The 20,166-nt window shown below is 52.7% G+C and overlaps 1 protein-coding gene across 1 annotated transcript in view; it reads right to left on the bottom strand.

Moving 5' to 3' along the window:
- The window catches only part of OBSCN (obscurin, cytoskeletal calmodulin and titin-interacting RhoGEF), a 192,372-nt gene that overhangs the window by 39,432 nt on the left and 132,774 nt on the right, over positions 1-20,166 (bottom strand). The window contains exons 60-69 of the mRNA XM_075542891.1: positions 19,329-19,601; positions 18,888-19,163; positions 17,646-17,945; positions 17,097-17,369; positions 15,802-16,175; positions 13,252-14,107; positions 12,168-12,446; positions 1,104-1,182; positions 773-897; positions 256-453 (exon numbers count right to left, since the gene is read on the bottom strand). Of these exons, the coding sequence (XP_075399006.1) occupies positions 256-453; positions 773-897; positions 1,104-1,182; positions 12,168-12,446; positions 13,252-14,107; positions 15,802-16,175; positions 17,097-17,369; positions 17,646-17,945; positions 18,888-19,163; positions 19,329-19,601 (3,033 nt within the window). The remainder of the gene's footprint in view (positions 1-255; positions 454-772; positions 898-1,103; positions 1,183-12,167; positions 12,447-13,251; positions 14,108-15,801; positions 16,176-17,096; positions 17,370-17,645; positions 17,946-18,887; positions 19,164-19,328; positions 19,602-20,166) is intronic.

Genomic DNA, 20,166 nt, shown 5'->3' with positions numbered 1-20,166 from the left:
GATGGCGGTCAGGCCTGCCCTGAGCTGACTTCAGCATCAGGACGAGGGGCCAAGTATGAGCATACCCTGCCCACCCCCACCCCCACCCCCCCACTGCCCCCTTCAGGGCATCTGTGACAACTAGGCATGAATGAGGGGCGACAGTGGGACCCAGCCCCTAGCTCTGCGGTGGCAGGGTGTGCAGGTGGGTATGTTTGTCCACTTTGACACCATCCAGGGCCTGCAGTGCTCTCTGCTCAGTCCCTGGGCACCCACCTCGCACCAGGAGCTGGGCAGACGAGTAAGCCGCCCCCACGGCGTTGCTGATGTAGGCCGAGTACTGGCCGGCGTCCTCTTTGGTGACTGACAGGATCTCCAAAGTGTGCGATGTCTTCTTGTCGGTTGTGCGGATGTGGGCAGACATGGTCAGGGGCTGCCCATCTTTGAACCAGTACAGACGAGGTGCTGGGTAACCTGGAGCCACGGGGAGAGCATGGGAGCACAGGTCAGCTGCCCAGTGGGCAGTGGGTCCAGCCTCCTCCAGGTGGGATTGCTGTGTTCTCCGGATGCGGGGAGGAAGGGCGGTCACCCTGGTCAGATCCCTCAGAGACTGTGTCAACCCATAGCACCATGCCAGGTGCAGATTTCCCAGGGGGTCGTGGATGGGGGCTAAGGAGCAGGTAGTGCTTTGACCTCTGCTAAGGCCTCCCTGGGTGGGGCTGCCTCCCCCTCCACACTGTAACTGAATGGGGCAACTCCAGTGCGCCATCAACCCCTCCACCACATCCCTCACCTTTCACTTTGAGGTGGAACTTGGCCAGGCGTGTGCCTGGAGCCACCTGGAGGTCTCTCAGCTCTTCCGTCACCTGCGGCAGCTGCCCCTCCTCTGCAGTGGATTCCACACCTTCTTGTTCCCGGCTGCCAGAAAAGAGGCCACGGGAGAGTGAGCCAGCTAGGGCCCCAGGACAGGAGATGGGGCTGAACAGATATGAAACAGGGCAGAAGACCCTCTGGGGTGTGGGAGAAGAGTCTGGATTCGGTCAGTCTGGGCACCATCAACTTCTCAGGGAGCCTGGGGACATCAGTCTATGGGGCACATGCCCGCTCTCTGCTCAACTCCCTACCTGGACACGTAGCCTTGGGCACTGAAGTATGACGAGGTCTCGGTGGCATCAGCTGCGGTGTCATAGTCTGTGCTTGTCACTGGAGAAGGAAGGGGAGAGCTGGAGCCAGGCCTGTCCAGGGGTCTGCTGGGCCCGGGAGCATTCCGGATGGGGCTCGGCCATCCTGGAGTCTCACTAAGCAGGCTTCCCTGAGAGCCACAGACTTTACATTCTCCTGAGAGGAGCACTGGGGGTGCTGGCAGGTACATGCTGGGCTGCGAGGTCGGTAGTTTAAACCCACCAACTCTTCCTTGGAACACAATGAAGGCTGTCTGCTCAAGTAGCAATGTGTAGCCTCAGAAACCCAATATAAGGTCCCTATGATTCACGATCGACTCGGTGGCCGTGGTTGGGTGAAAAGAGCTACATCACAGGTATTTCTTAAGGCTGGTACCAGCCCCAACCACGCTTCCTGGCACGACACATGGGGTCTCCACGAGCCAGAAGACACTTGATGGCAACTGGTTTGGTTTAGGGATAACTAAATATAAGACCCTTTGACCCAACAAATTAAAGAGACCGTGTGATTCTGTGGCTGCATTCGTGGTAAATGGTGACGGTGGAAGCACCTTCAATTCCATCCTATACGGGTATAAAGCAATGCACGGCTCTGGGGACTTCTGTGCTGAGACAAGATGGAGGAAAGGGACTAGGTTAACCTTCCCAAAGAAAACAACCCAAATAGTGTTCATAAGAACAGCTCAATGACTTCCAAGACCTTGGATATCAAGCCAATGGAGCATGACGGGCCTTGGGGACAGCAAACAAACAAAGGGAGCCCTGTGACTGCCCCAGCTCACTGCCGTGGTTTCTAGGCTCACGGAAGGGGACACTGGGGAGCCTAGCAGACTTCCCTTGAGCTGAGGAGGCAGAATTGAGAGTCTCAGGAATCAAAGGCAGCTGGAGTCCACAGGATGGATGAGCAGGGAAGAAAAGGCTGCATGAGGAAAGCACTCCAGAGGGACTCGTGGAATCCAGGCCAGAAGCTCACAGAGACAAGAATATTGCCTATTTTCTCCCATCAGAGTGAAAAAATGTGGTACAGTGTTCAAGAAAGTTTTAGCTGAGTATGTGTGTGTGTGTGTGGGGGGGGGGGTGTCAGGGTCCTAGACTGAATATTGTTCCAAACCCACCTAGTAAATAGTAAAAGCAAGACTCCAAAGAAGCTGTTTATAGCTAACTTAACTGCATCCCGGAACAGAGCTCGGGCCAATTTGGAGATGTACACAATAACCAGACCTCACCGGTGCAGAATTCACTACGTCAGGCCTCAGGTGTCACTTCAAGAACTAAGATGTGCCTGACCCAAGCCATAATACTGTCCATTGCCTCATTTACTGTGACATTTGGACACTGAATACAGAAGACCAAAGAAGAATCCAAGCATTTTCATTCTGGGGCCGAAGAAGCACATTGAAAGTACCAAGGACTGCTAAATGGACAAACCCATCTGTGTGGAAAGAGGCACAACCAGGGTGCTCCCTAGAGGCAAGCACGGCAAGACTTCCTCTTACGTACTTTGCGTACATTGTCAGGAGAGACCAGTCCGACATTGTGCTCGGTGAAGTGGAGGGGCAGCGAAAAAAATCAAAGGCTGTCAACGAGATGGATTGACACCGGAGCCGAACAATGGGCTTGGGCGTGGGAACGACTGCTGAGAATGATTGTAAGGGTGGCACAAGATGCACACACCTTCATCCATGTAGGGTGTGTGTTAAATCAATCACTTTAGGGATGTAAAAATCTCAATTAGGCATTCCTGTTGTGGTCGCTGTTATCAAGTCAGTTCCATCTCATATCAACCCTGTGCACAACAGGACAAAACACTGCCCAACTAAGTCCCGATGGAAGAAGCACACCAGCCGATGTGATCTAAGGATTAGAAATAATAAAATCCAAACCCGAAGGAGGGCGTTATTTCAGAGTTTAAATCCTGAAAACCCGGTTTGGAAAAAGCTATGGATGACAATGGAAGGCCCAAATCCATTTACAGAGTTCCCACATGGATTAAGCTTCTGGTAAATGGCCTCTGACCATGGTGTAGGGTTGTAACTAGTCTTGCTGTCAGACAGGGAAAATTGTAAAATTGATTGTGGCAGATGTATTTAGGTTAAAATGTAATACCTTATCATTTGTTCTGCCTTTGGCCCATTTTTGTTACTTCAGTTTTTGTTGTTTTCTGCTTTCTTTTCTATGTGGGTTCTCTCTGTGTTGTCTAGTCATTGTTGTTGGGATTTGCTTGCTTGATTGCTTCCTGCTTCTGTTTTGTATGAGTTTGTGTATGTGCAATCTGGATAGGTCATTCTATAGAGATGACAAGCGGGTTAATCGTTATCCAGGGACATGGCAGGCGAGCTTAGGGGGAAGTTAGGAGCTAATAACAATGAGCAGGAGAAGAAAATGCTCTGAATTTGAATGTGGTGCTGACTGTAACTCTTTATGGGAGTAGAAAGCCTCGTTTTTCCTCCTCAGAGCAGTAGGTAGTTTCCAACCACTGACTTTGAGGTTAGCAACCCAACAGTACTCTCAATATCCTTCACTAGCACCTTAATTAAAATGCATGGGTTTTTCTTTGGTCTCGTTTATTCTGTGTCCAAATTCCACATGCATATGAGACACCGGGAAATACCATGGTATTCTTGGTCCTTAAAGAAACACTCTTGCTCTTCAACTCTTCAAAGAGGTCTTGAGCAGCAGACTTACCCAATGCGACACATCCTTTGATCTCGTGGCTGCTGCTCCCGTGAACACTGATTGTGGATCCAAGCAAGACAAAATCCTTGACAACTTCAACCTTTCCTCCACGTATCATGATGTTGCCTATTGATCGAGCGCTGAGGATTTGGGCTTTCTTTACACTGAGTGGCAATGCACACAAAAGGCTGCAATCTTTATCTTCACGAGCAAGTGTCTGAAGTCTTCCGCACTCTTCGGCAAGCTGGGTTGTGCCACCTGCATATCATAGGTTATATCCAATCCTGATGGCATATTCTTCTTCAGAGAAGTCAGCTTCCGGATGATTTTCTCAGTGGACAGATGGATTAAGTATGGTGACAATGTACAACCCTGACACACACCTTTCCCGATGTTAAACTGTGCGGTATCCCTTTGTCCCGTTCTCACAACTGCCTCTTGATCCATGAATGAGCACAATGAGGAGTTCTGGAATTTCCATGTTTTCAAGGCTATCCATAGTTTGTTATGATCCATACAGCCGAGTGCCTTGTCATAGTGAATAAAACACAAGTAAAGGTCTTTCTGGTATTCTCTGCATTGAGCCAAGATCCATCTGACATCAGCAATGATACTGCTTGTTCCCCTGCCTCTTCTGAATCTGGCCTGAGCCTCTGGCAGTTCTCTGCCAATGTCCATCTGCAACATTAATGAATGACCTTCAGCAAAATATTATTTTCATGTGATAGTAATATTATTTTATGATTTGAATATTCTTTTGGGTTACCTTTCTTTGATATAGGTACAAATATGGATCTCTTCCAACCAGTTGGCTAGGTAGCTGTCTTCAAAAGTTCTTGGCATAAACAAATGTGGGCTTCTAGTGCCTCATCAGCTTGTTGAAACATTTCAATTGGTATTCCATCAATTCCTGAAGCCTTGTTTATGGCTAATGTCTTCAATCTAGTTTGGATTTCTTCTTTCAGTAGCATTGGTTCTTCCTCATATGCTACCTTCTGAAATGACTGGATGTAATTTAGTTCCTATTGTTACAATGACTCTGCATATTCTTTCTACCTTCTTTTGGTGCTTCCAGCAGCATTCAATATTTTTCCCATAGAACCTTCCGAGATTGCAACTTGAGGTTTGAATTTTTTCGTAAGTTCTTTCCGTTTAAGATATGCTGAGCATCCAACACATTCGCTGAAGGCAAATGGGTGCATAAGCAAATGCAGTGAAGAAAGCTGATGGTGTCCAGCTATCAAAATATATAGTGTCTGGGGTCTTAAAGGCTTGAAGGTAAGCAAGCAGCCATCTAGCTCAGAAGCAACAAAGCCCACATGAAAGAAGCACACGAGCCTGTGTGATCATGAGGTGTCGACAGGATCAGGAATCAGGCATTAGAAGACCCAAAACAATCATACCGACGTGAATGAGTGGGGTCAGAGTGGAGACCCAAAGCCCATCTGTAGATACCTGGACATCCCCTCACAGAAGAGTCACAAGGAAAGAACGAGTCATAGTGCAGTCTAGCACTGACAAAACACATAACATTCCTCTACTTCTTTAATGCTTCCTCCCCACCACTATCATGACCCCAGTTCTATCTTACAAACCCGGCTAAACCGGAGCATGTACACTGATACAGATAAGAGCTCTTGACACACGGAATCCAGGACAGATAACCGCCCCCCCCCCCAGACAGTAATCAGAGGAGCAATACCATGAGGGTAGGGGAAGCGTGGGGGGGAGGGGGGAAGATGGAACAAAGGGGAATCGATCGCAATGATCAACATATTAACCACATCCCCATCCTGTGGGGAATGAACAACAGAAATGTGAGTGAAGGGACACAGCAAACAGTGTAAGATATAAAAACAATAATAATTTATCAAGGGTACATGAGGAGGGAGGGAGGGAAGGAAGGAAAAAAGATGGCCTGATACCAGGGCTCAAGTAGAAGGAACACTTTTTGAAAATGACGATGCCAACAATGCTTGATACAGTTGATTGTTTTAAGAGCTTTAAGATCCCCCAATAAAATGGTTTATTAAAAAAACCTTTTAAAGATCTGCTGAGCGTGTTCTTCCTTCCTGTTTGTTTTCTAACTCCAGGTCCTTGTACATTTCATTGCAATGCTTCACTTGTCTGCTGCAGCTGCCCTTTGGAATCGTCTCTTCAGCTCACGTACATCACCATCTCTTCTACTTTCCTTGGCTACACTACAATTAAGAGCAAGTTTCACAGTCTCTTCTGACATCCACGTGTACCTTTTCTTTCTTTTCAATGACATTTTGCTTTCTTTACACGTGATCTTCTTTATTTAATCAGGTTTACTGTCATTTTAATGTTCAGTGCATAAAATCTGTTCTTGAGATGTTCTCCAAATTTAGGTGGCATATAATCAAATTATATTTTGGTTCTTGTGGACTTGTTTTAATTTTCTTCAGCATCAATATGAACTTACATATGAGCAATTGGTGGTCTGTTCCACAGTCAGCTCCTGGTCTGGTTTTGACTTCTTATATTGAACTTCTCCACTGCCTCTTCCGACAGAAGTAGTCGATTTTATTTCTGTGTCTCCCATCTGGAGAATTCCGTGCGCATTTTGTGTTCTTGAAAAAAGTTATGTGTGATGAAGAAATTGTTGGATCTTGCAAAATTCTATCACTCCATCTCCAACTTTGTTTCTATAAACAGGGCATATTTTCCAACGACAGTTCCTTTTTCTTTGTTTCCAAATTTTGCATTCCAATCAGCAATAAATATCAATGAATCTTGATTGCTTGTTTGATCAATTTCAGACTGAAGATGTTGATAAAATTAAATTTCTTTATCACTATCTTTAGTGGTTGATGAATAATCTGAATAACAGTTGTACTGACCGGGCTTCCTTATATACAGCTAGACATTATCCTATCGCAGACAGCATTGATCATGAAATAGATCATGAAATGTCCTTTTGATGATGAATGTGACACTATTCCTCTGTAGTTCGTCACTCTTGGGACACCAAACTATATGGTTGTCTGACTCAGAATGGCCAATACCCGTCCATTTCAGCTCACTTATGCCTAAGATATTGAACTTTATGTGCTCCATTTTATTTTGACAACTTCCAACTTTCCTACATGTATGCTTTCTACATATCATGGTCTGATTATTAATGGATAGTTGAAGTTTCTTCTTCTCATTTTGAGTCATGCCCGTCTGCGTTTTGAGTCATCTGCAAATGCATATCCTGAAAGCTTTATTGCACTCATGTCAACAAAGGTGACTCTACCTTGAGGAGGCCGCTCTTCCCACCTGAGGAGCTCGCTTTCCAGAGCTACGTCAGACAATGTTCTGCGGATGCTCGTCACAATGTTGGCTAATCGCGCAAAAGTTGACAGTCCTTTTTTCGAATCTGACCTTAGTCTGACAGCTCTGTTGAAACCTGTTCACCGTGGGTGACCCAGTTGGTGTTTGAGATACCTGTGGCACAGCTTCCAGAATCACACCCACACACAAGCTTCCATAGCACAACAAACTAGCAGACAAGTGGTGGGCCCCAGGCATCGCTGAACTGGAAAGACTACTCGGCTATTTGGAGTCAAAGAAACTACTATGCTGGGAATGAAATATGAAAGAGAATGGTATCTTCTGCAGCGTCAAAAGCAGTGTTTCAAAATCTATGTTTGAAGTATAATGCTGTCAGTGCTATGATAATACACATACACCTACAAGGAAGAGAAGTTGAGATTATTATTCAAATTATCCAATTGATATTACTATTCAAATTTTCATACAAACCACAAATACCAAAGATGAAGAAATTCAGTATTTTTAATCAACCTCTGCAGTCTAAAATTGAGCTAACATGCAATAACGATGCACTGACAATTACTGGTGGTTGGAATGTGAAAGGTGGAAATGAATAAGTATCGGCGGTTCCTGTTGACAGGAACAATGCCAGGGATCACATGAAAGAATTTTGCAAAACCTATAACTTATTCATTTCAAATACCTTTTTCAGCAACATAAATGGTGACTATTTGTGGAATACACAGGAATGAAATCAACTACAGCTGTAGAAAAATATAAATTTTCAATTTGTTCAACGTCATTAGAACAAGTCCATGAGCCAACTGTGGAATAGACCATCAATTGCTCATATCCAAGTTAAAAATTAAGCTGAAGAAAATGAATAAATCCACAGTAGCCAAAATACAACCTTTGAATTTCTTCCATGAACTTTGACACTACATCAAGATTAGCTGTAATGCATTACATGTAATGCAAGGTGTGTATGATATCAAGGGCGTCGCATATGAAACCAAGCAAAAGTTCATTGAAAATACAGGAAAGAAAAGGAGACGAATATAGATCCCAGGCGAGACTCTGAACTTGCTGTTGAGAGCAGCTGAAGCAAATAGAAGAAAGGTGTAGAAGTAAATGAGCTGACTTTTAGATTCCAAGAGGGGTTCAAGAAGACAAAGTATTATAATGAACTATGCAAAATAAAGTATTACAATGAACTTTGCCAAAAAAATTGTGGATTAAGAGTGTAGGGGTGGAGTCTAGCTTGTCTAGCCAATGAGGGTCTAGTCAATGAGGCTTCTATGTGGGTCTGGCCTTCTCCTGAGAATTCTGGGAAATCCGATACTTCCTCCTTGGAGGTGGGGACTCTCCTCACACCCTGGGAGACATAGTAGCTAACAAGCCACATGGACCCACCCTGATGCAGAGACCCCTGCCAGTGCTAAGATGTTTCTAATGACACTGGATCCAAAGGCTTTCTACCCACTGGCCTGTGATCTTCTACATTTGGCATCATTGCATGTGTTTTGTGAGTCTGAAGAGGACTTTATAGATTGATATTGGACATATAGGCTAATGTCGGACTTATAGATTTGATCTGGACTGGGCTGGGATGTATTTTTAATGTTCAGCTGCTCTTGTACATAAATGTCTTTCTTATACACATATCTGTGTCCATGGATTTGTTTCTCTAGTCCACCCAGACTGACACAAATATCAAAAAGGTGAACACACCCGGCATTTCTCAAGCTGAAAGACCCGATGCAAAAATCAAGTCTCGAGTTGAAACACTGAAGGATCTCATGGGCAAAATAAGGTGTGCATCTATTTCTGGTTCCTTCAATTGTGTCCCGTTAATTTCTGTACTTTCCCTAAAAGCACCACGAACTGCTAATAGGACAAACAGGTCTATCTTGGAAGAAGCACAGCCAGAGTGGTCCTTAGAGGCAAGGATGGCAAGACTTTGTCTAACACCCTTTGGACATGTTGTCAGGAGAGACTAGTCCCTAGAGAGGGACGTCATGGTTGGTACAGTGGAGGGCAGGGGCAGTGGGGGAACAGACGGAGGTCCTTGACACAATGGACCGACGCAGTGGCTGCGACCATGGGCTCAGACATGGGAACAATTACGAGGATGGCGCAGGACGGGCAGTGTTCCGTTCTGTTGTGCATAAGGGTCGTTATAGGGCAGAATCAACTCGATGGCACCCAACAACCACATCCACCGCAACATCTCTGCCCCGGCACCACACTTCATATTGGGTAGAACGGTCCCACTCTCTTTAGTCTTTTCCAAAATCGTTTTAGCTATTTTTCATCCTGTGCCTCCCATGAACATTTCAGAGTGAGCATTTCTGTGTCTACAGAAGTGGACCCTGGCTGGCCTCCTCAGGAACTAACCCTGTTGCTGTTGAGTTATCTGGGGGTTCTGTACAGGAATCACTTTAAACCTGGGTATCGACTTGGGGAGAGGTCACATTTCTGCTATGTCGAATGTCTCAATCTATGAACAGACTATAACTCCACATTTATTTAGGTCTACTCTGATTTTTTTGGTTTTTTGGTTTTTTTTTACTCTGATATTTTTTTAATCAGCATTTGATCCTGTTTAGGATCCAGATACTGTGCATGTTTTGCTGGATTTATAACTAAATATTTGGTTTTACTTTAAGCAATTTCAACTATGATTGTTTAAAATTCCATGCTAAATACCTATTCCTTCCTGGAGGAGCCTGGTGGTGGAGTGGTTACGCAGTGGGCTGATTGGAACCACCAGGGGCTCCTCGGAGCCTGCAAACAGATAGTCTTGGAAGCCCTCGGGGGCAGCTCTACCTTGCCCTAGAGCAGTGGTTCTCAACCCTCCTAAGGCTGCGATCCGTTCATACGGTTCCTCATGTGCTGACCCCAAAACCATAACATTATTTTCTTTGCTACTTCATGGCTGTCATTTTGCTACTGTGATGAGTCAGGCGACCCCTGTGAAAGGGTCGTTTGACCCCCCAAAGGGGGTCGCGACCCACAGATTGAGAACTGCTGCCCTCTACGGTTGCTTCGAGTTGGCATCAACCTTAGTGGAAGGCAATGAGTTTGGGTCTTTTTAGTCCTCATTTATGAGCTATCTCATTCTTTAACATTTTGCACTTACAAGAATAGTTGGCCAGGTATTTTGAAAAGCACTGTGCTTCGAGTTTGAGAGTTCCTTTCTCCTGAACTCCAAGCCCTTGTTCCCACTCACGCAACCCTGCTCCCCAGTCTAAGATTCAAACAAGGTGAAAAGGGGGTGGTGGAGGGGCCTGATGCCTGGGTCCCGGGCCAGTAACTGGCACACAAGCTCCACGTCCTGGTTGAATTCCCACAACCAGTCAAGCATTCAGGCAGAGGTGCAGCTTCCGCTACTAGTTTGCAAGGAGGCAGCAAAAGGGCTCAGAGAGGATACATGGTTTTCACTTCATAGCAGACCCAGAGGTCTGCCGTTCCTGTGCTGGTGCTGGTGGGACCTGAGGCTGGCAGCTGACAGTCTGGGGTGAGTAGATGTTTTCATGGAGAGAGCGAGAACCACATGTGGGTCGGGGTTGAGCAAGTCCGCTCCGTCTGCGGTTTGTAATGGCACAGCCTACCTACCTGCCCAAAGTACCTGAGCTAGCTGGCGCGTACAGGCAGTGGCTGCTGGAAAGAGGTTGGGGGCGGGCGCGGATAAGGCCATGGAAGAGTCTTGGAGATGGAGGAGTGTTTGATGGCTGATGTTTTGTAATCATGCCGGGGTCTTTGGGATCCAACCGTGTTGGTAAGTGAGCAGTCATACACAGCAGTTTCTGCATATTGGTCTTGTATTCTGAACTCATTTACAAGTTCTGTTTCAGACTAGACCCTGGTTGACTTCTCAAAAACTAGACCTGTTGCAGTCTAGCTAATGTTGAACCTATAGTGACGCTGTGGGACAGAACAGAACTGCCCCCGTAGTGTTTCTAAGGCGGTCAATCTTTTCAGAGGCCCATAGCCACATCTTATTCCTGTGGAGTGGCTCGTGGGGTTGAATCAATGACCTTTCAGTTAGCAGCCAAGCACTTCATCACTTTGCCACCAAGACTCCTTGGCTGACTTCTAATCTACAAAATTCCACTCCAAAGAGGCTTCCACATTGTCTGCTGGGCCCAGGTGTAATGCAGGGAAGGACAGCAAGGAGGGGCAGAGCCTTGTGGGCCTGGGCCAGCTGGCCCCCAAAGCTCAGTCTGGCAATCTCAGTTCTCCGAATGCACCATGAGACAACGGATGGAAAACGGATACCTGCCTCTGTTCCAACAACTTCTTGCACACCAGCTAACATTTAATGCGCGCCAAACTCCAGACCGGACCTAAACAATTCGGCTGCATCAGTGGGCGCAGGCCCTGGGGCAATTGTGAGGCTGACACAGGACTGTGCAGTCGTTCTTTCTGTTGTGCATGGGATCGCTAGGGGCTGGAGCTGACTCGGTAGCACCTAACAACAACAACAATTGTTCTGCCGACTGACTTGACTCTCAGTTACGTCCTGATGGCCATTTACAATCATGTGAGGACACGGATGCATGGAGAGGTCCAGTGGCTTATCCCAGCTCGAAGAGCTGCCAAGCAGACGAGCCAGAATCTGAACCCAACTCTGGCTCCGGGCTCAATGTCACGCCACTGAGCTTCCTGGTGGAGCCCATCTGAACAGGAGGGAGGGGGGGGGCGGGGAAGTAGGCTAGCCTCGCCCTGCCTGCCCCTGTCCTTCTCACCACTTCATCAGGTCCACCCCCCCTCCCAGAGGTTCTGCAAACTTCTTGGACCACTCCTTAGGTCCTAGGGTTCCCCACACTCCCATCTACCCTCAGTCCACAAAAATGGGCTCCGGGGGAGAATTCTACTCTTATTCCTTGCTTCCAAGGGAACGGTCCAGCAGACACAAGACACTACCGGATCCGATCCAGACTGGCTTGAGTTCAAGGCTGTCTGGACCCTTCTCCCAAGCCCAGCATGTCTTTCCCAGCCCAGGAGACCCCCAGACCATAATGACCAGCCCGGAGCGACACTCACAGTCCACACGGAGCTCTGCTTTGGTGGAGGAGACACCGGTGCTGTTCTCAGCCAGGCATCGGTAGACACCCATGTCTGACGGCACCACAGCCATGATGATGAGCTGGTGGCCACCCTGCTGGTCCTCATTGATCATGTAGTGGTCGTCCTCTTCCAGCGCTTTCCCGTCCTTGAACCAGCGCACGGTGGGCACTGGCTGACCCGTCACCACACAGTCAAAGCTCACGGGGTAACCATCCTGCACCTCTTGGTTCTGCAGCTCCGTCAGGAACACCGGAGCTGGGCCGGGGCAGATACGAAACCAGTCATCTCTCAGCTGCCCTATGCACAGATGGCACACCATCTGGGTAGCGAGACACGTGTTCTCGCCAACCACTCACTGGAGCATGTCCTCAGACCCAGGCAACTAAAGAGAACTTGATCTTGGGCAACTAAGTGTCTCTCTCTCTCTCTCTCTCTCTCTCTCTCGTTCCCATTCTTTAAGGGAATGCGCTCTCTGCCAGAGCTGGAGACCAGAAGCGGAGAGGAAAGGAAAGGTGGAAAAGGGGGACCCAATGTGTAAGACAAGGGTCCAGTAGAAGAAGGCAAGGCATTTGAAGCCAAAATGGATGCAGGGGTGGGGAGATTGGAAAGAAGTTTCCAGAAGTGGTGCTATGGACCATTCAGGATGCTCTACTCAGTGTTCCCAGGGAGATGTAGGTAACTAGGGAAATGACTCTTTGTCTTGTTGGGCGATGCTTTCTTGGAAAGGGAAATGGTGTCCAGAATGGGGCTCTGTGGATCCCACTTTTTAAGATGTTACAACTCACACTTTCCTTTTAAAACCAAACATAGCACAAAAAAAAAAAAACCAACCCCTCTAGAATGTCATTGACAATTCAGTTTCACGTAACAAGCCGTGCTAAGATTCAAACCAGGTCTGCCCCACCAACACTCACTGAGCTACGCCTTTGACGAGCCCAGCGCTGAACACAGGTGAGTCCTTGTCCTCAGCAAATGTCGGCCACTCCCAGCCTTGCTCCTTGGCTCCCCTTCCCACCTCCACGCCCTAATCAAGGTGGCACAGACAGATCAAGGCACTCACCGGTGTCTGAGGGCAGCAGGCTGGGCAGTGGCCCTGGAGGCACTGCCGGGGCCACCTTGCCGATGCGCATCTCTACCCCACGGGGACCTTGCTCCACCAGGTTGATCTCCACCCCGATCCCCATCGTGGCAAACATCTCCTGGAAGCGGGTGACTGCCCGGCGGGCTTCAGCGAGGGCCTCAAAACGGATGCAGACAAAGTGTTCATCCTCACGGTACGTCTGCCAGTCCCCGGGCTCCTCCAGCTCCACGCTGCCCTCCTCCGCACTGAAGAAGAGCTCTTCGTCAGAGACCTCGGCCGGGCCCTTGGTGCGGAAGAGCCGGTGCAGCCGCCGGGCAGCCCGGCGGAAGGCGTCATCCAGCTCGCTCCCAGACGAGCTCTCTGCTTCGCTCTCTGTCCCACTGACCACCACACAGGCGCTGTGGACCGCACGGCCAAACTTGTTGCTCACCTGACAGGTGTAGCGGCCAGAGTCGCTGCGGCCCAGGCCGGTGACCAGCAGCGAGCAGGTGCCGTCCCTGAGCTGGTCGATGTGGTAGTGCCGCCCATCGGACAGCTCCACGTTGTCCTTCAGCCAGCAGGCCCGCAAGTCTGCCTTGCTGGCCACCACACACTCCAGGCGCAGGGCATCCCCCACCTGGGCCTCCATGTCCCCAAAGGTACGGCTGAACACAGGCCCCTCCTGCTGCTGCATCTCCTTCCGGACCTTGTAGCCTTTGAAGGCTGCCTGAATCTTCACAGCTGCCTTGTCCATGGATGGGTCAGCCAGGTCCTCGGCACTCAGGTCGCCCGGGGGCGGGAGCACGGTGGCCGGGGACTCCTGTGGCTTCCCAGAGGCAGCTGGTGCAGCCACCACCTGTGTGACGCAGAATCCGAGGTCTGAGTGGGCAGGGCTCAGCAAAAACCCTTCCCCCCACACGCACCTCCTGAGAGCTACAGCGGGGATGGCGACTCCAAAGAGACCCGGGGCCGAGCATGCTCTCCTGCCCTCCCGCCCACTGCAGCCACACTCAGCCCTCCCCTGCCAAGGACAGTGGGAGCTTCATCGAGCCGGGATTCGTGCCTGCCCCTGTTGGCACGAGCAGCAGGCCCACCCTGCCTGAGGGCTTTCCACAGGCACCCAAAAGGAGACCTGGTGGACGGATAGGGGCACGTGGAGATCCCCCGAGGGCCTGGCACCAGATCTTCAGGAAAATATTCTAAGGGTCGCAATGGAAAGAAACTGAAGGAGGCAGACTCAGGGCAGGGAAGTCCCCTGGGGGGGGGTGCGTCTGTGGGACACGGGAGGTCCCCTCGGTGAAACCCCACAGGGAACACTAACCACCTGGGTGAGACCTGCGTCAAGCTCGGCCCTCGGGCCCCATGTGTCCACAGGGCAGGACTGTCTGTGACCTTTTCAGAAGAGGAAGCACACCACTGCACTTCTGCTGAGCAACGCCCATGCCCCAGGCAGGTTGTCACCCCTGGGTGGCTTGCCCCGCCCCGCGGCGCGAGTGGCACTGACGCGGGGGGGGGGGGAGGGTGCAGAATGCAGCTACACCGTGTCCAACCCTGAACATGCCAACAGGCTACCACCTCTGGTCCCCCTGGTACATAAGGGGCACTGCCGAGACATTGGCTGCATGTTGGGGACACAGGTGGAGAGAAGAGCAGATGAAGGGTGAGTGGGTCGAGGAAGGGCCAGTGGCTGGGTGGACAGGCTCGGGGGTGGGGTTAAGCAGCTGCCTGGGTGCAAGAGGAGATGACAGGGAGACCATGTGGCAGGTGGTAGAGAGGCCGTGTGCACAGAGCGCTGAGGCTGGGGAGGACTGCATAGACAGAAGAGCAGTGGAGTATTGGATGGGGAGGGTGGGTGGAGAGGCAATGGGAAGGTAGATGGGCCGGTGGGGGGGTGGTGAATATGGATGAGAAAAGTGTCCAGGGAAGGAAATGAGGGGGATGGATGGACAGATGGATGGATGGGTGGATGGGAAGATGCATGAGTAGAACAGCAAACAGGAAGAGGAACACCCCAGCGATGGTGAGACTAGATGGGCGGATAGAGGGTCAAGCGCCTGGATGCAGATTAGAACCAGTGAAGGAGTCAACGGTTGGCAGGAAAGAGGGACAACAGGGAGGTTAAACATTGGGAAGTGGGGAAAAGAGGGTGCAGGTGGATGGAGGGGGGAAAGTGGGTGGGTGAGGGAGGTGGCAAAAGCGTGCAGAATAACAGATGGACATCGAACTGGGTGGGTGGGTGGAGAGGATGAAAGGGTGGTAGAGAGCAGAGGTGGGTGGGTGGGTGGATAGGGAGACATGGTGAACAGGACGAGTGACAGTGAGGTGAGAGAATGGGTGGGAGGACGGTGTGCGAGAGTAAAGGAGCAGGTGAACATGTGTGTGGCCATGCGAATACTACAAGGATCGAGGAAGATGGGTACGTCCATTTAGGAGTTTCAGGGTGGATGGACGGGCTGACACTGAATAGACCCATGAGCAGGGGCAGGCGTGCTGGGTGGTGACGTTCTGAGACATCTGGTTCTCCCCTGCAGTCCAAGGCCGGAGGCTCACCTTGCTGGCTGGAGTCGGGGCGCCAGACCGCCCAGCCTTCTTGAGGTAGGTAATCAGGGAAGGGGTACCCGCCCGGGACTCGTCGTCAGAGCTGGTGTGTGAGAGGTCAGCCTCGCCCGTGCGTGCCAGCTCGTCAGCGGTGGAATACCCCTCGGAGAGGTAGGGAGCCCCCTCCTCTGCCTCCTGCTGCAGGCGCTGCAGGCGCCCGTCCTCCTCGGGTAGCTCGCTGATGGAGTCCAGCGTGGGCTCGCGGCTCATGCGGCGCTTCCGGGCCAGGGCTTCCCACAGCAGGTGCAGGTCACCCTCCTGGGCCGCTTCGGGAGGGAGGCTGGGCTGGGCTGGGGCCTCACCTTCTGAGCCCGGTGTCAGTGACACTGAGGAGAGCAGGGCATGGTCAGCCAGGCCTGGTCAGCCGGGCCAGTGCATTCCACTGCTGACGAGAATATGACCTGGTCTGGGGCTTCGCCTCACTGGACTTCTGCTCTCTACCTGAGCCATTAGCTAGCTCCGGGTCCAACTTTCAATAACCTCCTATTCCCTGTGAAGGTCCCCTTCCGTTCCCTGGGTGGGTCCAGCAGTGAACGGAACAGAACAAGCTTCTACCAAAGCTCAAAGCACGCTCACCTCAGCCCATCTGGGCTCTGCTGAGACACCAGACCTGGTGGGCGCACAGCCTCAGCCCCAGAGGCCAGCCCTGCTCTCTGTGTCCCAGCCTCTCCCTGTGCCGCCTGGTCTCTTGGATAACTCACAGATAAGCCACCTCGTCCAGGAAGCCTGCCTGGGTCTCCCTCCCCACACGGGGTTCTGCAAGGCCCTTACAGGGGTCATTACACTGAGGGCTGCCCAAGGTCTGCGCCCCCGCTGGGTGCGCCGAGGGTTGCTGACTTCATGAGCCCCAGGAGTGGAAAGTCGGGGGCCCCCAGTGTCCTTGTGCAGCCATACAGGAGGGGACACCGGACAGGCCTGTTCTGAAGCCCAGGAAAATGGGATGCGAGCGGCCACCCTGACAGAGGGGACTCAGCCATCGCGGTCAGGCCACGCAGCCTGCAGGAAGGAGGCTAGGCCTGCTCTGATCGCCAGAGGCCCTGGGAGAAGCCACTCCACAGGAGTTATGGTGGCCACTCAGGAAGGAAAGCAACGTGACAGCTGGCCTCGATGCCAAGGATGAGGGGCAGGAGGATGAGACCCAGCCTGGAGGTCTCGGTGTCCCTTTCCTGGCAGAGCTGGGACCACCCTGATGTCCAGGGATTCCCCTCTCCCAGACACCCCCCCCCACGCACACACACGAAACGCACCCTGGAAGGTGGCAGCAGCTGCGGGGTCCTGGCCACCAACTGGACTGCAGCGGTACTCGCCCTGGTCCTCCGGCGTGAAGTCCCGGATCACCAGCGTCTGCTTCCGGCCCTGGGTGGTGATCTCAAAGCGGGCCCCGGGCTGGATGCACTCTGCCCCCTTCTGCCAGGTGACCTCGCCCACCTCCGCCATGTCACACTCTAGGCGCAAGTCCTCTCCGGCAGCTACGTGTTGGCTCACAGGAGGCTGGGGGGCCGGTGTGGGTTGTAGGGGTTCTGTGTACAGAGACATACACAGCATGTGAGGGTGCTCAGGGAGCCTCCGTGGGGGCTCGCAGGGGCCTTGCCAGCAGGGGGAGACTTCCACTTCCCAGAGCAAGCAGTGTCCTGCGGCCTCCAGACCTAACACCACCATCACCCCAGGAGATGTCAAGGTCTGGCCTTCAGTCTAAAACGGAGACAGTCCTTGGAAAAGCCAAGGCAAGGACTGGCTCTGGGTCCCAGGACCAGAGGTTGCTGTGCCCCCACTCCCTCCCCCTCCCCCAAGGCAGCGCGGCGACTCACCGAGTTTCACCATCTGAGGGAGGTGCACAGGTTCCCCTGCCCCCACAGGGCTCACGGCCGCCACACGGAAGCGATATGTCTCCCCAGGGACCAGGCCGTCCACCACGCACTCTGGCCCTGGCACCAGCTCATGGCACAGCTGCCACTCTCCTGTGGCTGCTGCCTTCATCTCCACCCGATAGCCACAGAGGCCACCGCCACCATCACTAGCCGGGGCCACCCAGGACAGGGTCACGGAACGGCCGCTCTGGGCCACCACTTCTGCGTCTTCTGGGGGGTCGGGGAGGCCTGGAGGCAAGGTGTTGGGTGAGCACACAAATGGATAAGACAGCTGACAGCCCCCTGCCCTAAGCTGAACCTGGTTCTAGTGCTCTGGGCATGGGGCCAGGTGGGTCAAGCTGCCCAGTGGCCTGTGTGTGTCCAGTTCTATGACCTGTGAAGGACCCACCAGAACTCCAGGGCAGCAGAGGTATCAACATGTGGCTCGGGTGTGTGATGCGTCCCTGAGCCCAGTGCCAGGCATGGAAGCCCACAGGCCACTAAAAGTCTGGGGTAGGTGGCGTATGCAGCCAGGCTGAGGCGCTAAGGCCTGTCTGCTTGGGGTACTGAGAGGAGAGGGTGGGGTCCTGGGGGTCCCTTGCAGAGAGAAACCCCAGGGCAGAGGAGCTTGGCCAGTGGTCACCTCCCAGGGACCAGCATTACCCCCACATAGTTTCACTGCCTTACAGGCTCAAGACCCTAAGGACTCCCTGAGGTATCTGCAGTTGGGGCCCATCCTGCCGACCACCCCCAGTCTCCCTATGAAGCCCTTAGTGGGGTTTAGCGTATCTCCAGACTAGGAGCCTCAAAGGAGGCCAGGGTCACTTCAGGGCCATCTGTGATCCAAAGTCTCTGGATTAGAGTCTGGCCAGGTCAAGGCAACCCAACAGAGGCACCCCCAGTGCCAGCCCTCACCCCAGGACTCAATTGTGTCATCTGAGAGCACCCGGGGCTGGGACATGCAGACCCCACCTGCAGGACCCAAACCAAGTCCAAACTTTATGCCATCGGGTTGGTTCTGGCTCATGGCAACCTTATACAACCTGATTCCACAGCCTGGCAGTCTTCATGGGTGCAGATAGACTCAATGTTCTCCCTTGGAACAGCTGGTGAGCTCGAACCGACCTTCTGACGAGCAAGCCCAGCCTCTGACCCCCAAGGGCCACCAGGGCTCCTGTGTGCACCACCCACCTATCACAGTGAGCCGGGCAGAGGCCACTGCGTCGCGGGCGGCAAAGGTGACCTCCCCGGCATGGTGGGCCTGGGCGCATCTTAACTGCAGGGTGTGGTGGCTGCCGTCAGCCGTGACTGCCCAGTCAGCATCCTCTGGTGGGATGGCAGCGCCATTGAGGTACCAGGAAGCCTCGCCCACGGGCACGGCCTCACTGAGCGTGCAGCGGAAAGTGGCCTGCTGGCCGGTCCGCACCGTTGCATCCTGAGGAGACTCCAGAAGCTCCAGGCGCCAACCTGGAGACACACAAGCAAGGGAGCGCCCCCACCCCAGGCCACATGGCTCAGCCGACCGGGTAGGGGGACCCAGCCCCTTCCCACAGGGCCTCCGTCAACGCCCTCCTGCCTCCCCCGACCTCACCCCACCCTCCCACGCAGGCGGGCCCAGCCACGTGGAGTCACCTCTGACAGTGAGGAATGCTGAGGTCACCATGTCCCCGACCAGGAAGGTGACTCGGCAGCTGTCCCGTGGCCGCAGGTTTTTGAGCAGGAGCAGGTGGCGCAGTCCGTTCTCGAAGTAGACCACCTCGGTGTTCTCTGAGGTGCGCACCGGCTCGTCGTCCAGCAGCCAGCTGTGGGAGGCCACCTCCGGCTTGGACAGCTGGCACTCGAACAGCGCCTCCCCGCCCTCCAGCACCTCCACGTTCTCCAGGCCCCGCAGCACCGTGTTCTTGGCTGCGGAGAGAGGATGCAGCTCAGGGCCCCTGCTGGCTCCGCTGCCAGCTGAAGCCCAGCCACAGGGAAGGGAGGATGGAGGAGCCACAGCCCAGGCAGTGGCCTCCTTAGCCACCCATCACCGCACGCAGCCTGCAGGGCTGTTCCCACCTCGGGTGAGAAAGAAACACACGCCCCAGACCTGGCGTGGCCGCCGAGGCACCTCCTGGCCGCACTCGCCCACTCCGCACAGCTGTGCGGTCTGTTCTGGGCGAGGCCAGACTTCCTTCACTGTTGCCTCCAGCCCAGCACCACTGCAGCCCACGGTGCCTCACACGCCCCTCTGCAGCGCTCTCGGATGACCAGGACGCCAGTCTTAGGGGCCTTCACAGTGGGCACCTGTTGTCTAAGCCTCGACCCATGCCAGCATGCGGTCGGCTGTGCCTGGAGCCTCAGCAGTCAAGCACAGGAGCCTGGCAAGCAGGGCGGCAGGGCCCTTCCTAGAGGCAGTGGGCCTCAGAGGGAGGGCATGAGCAACCCAGCCCAGGGAACAGTGTCTGCTCCAGACAAGGGGGTCTCGGTGGGC

Source organism: Tenrec ecaudatus, chromosome 2 (assembly GCF_050624435.1).
Source record: "Tenrec ecaudatus isolate mTenEca1 chromosome 2, mTenEca1.hap1, whole genome shotgun sequence".
NCBI lineage: Eukaryota > Metazoa > Chordata > Mammalia > Afrosoricida > Tenrecidae > Tenrec > Tenrec ecaudatus.
This window is presented reverse-complemented; position numbering and strand designations above follow the sequence as displayed.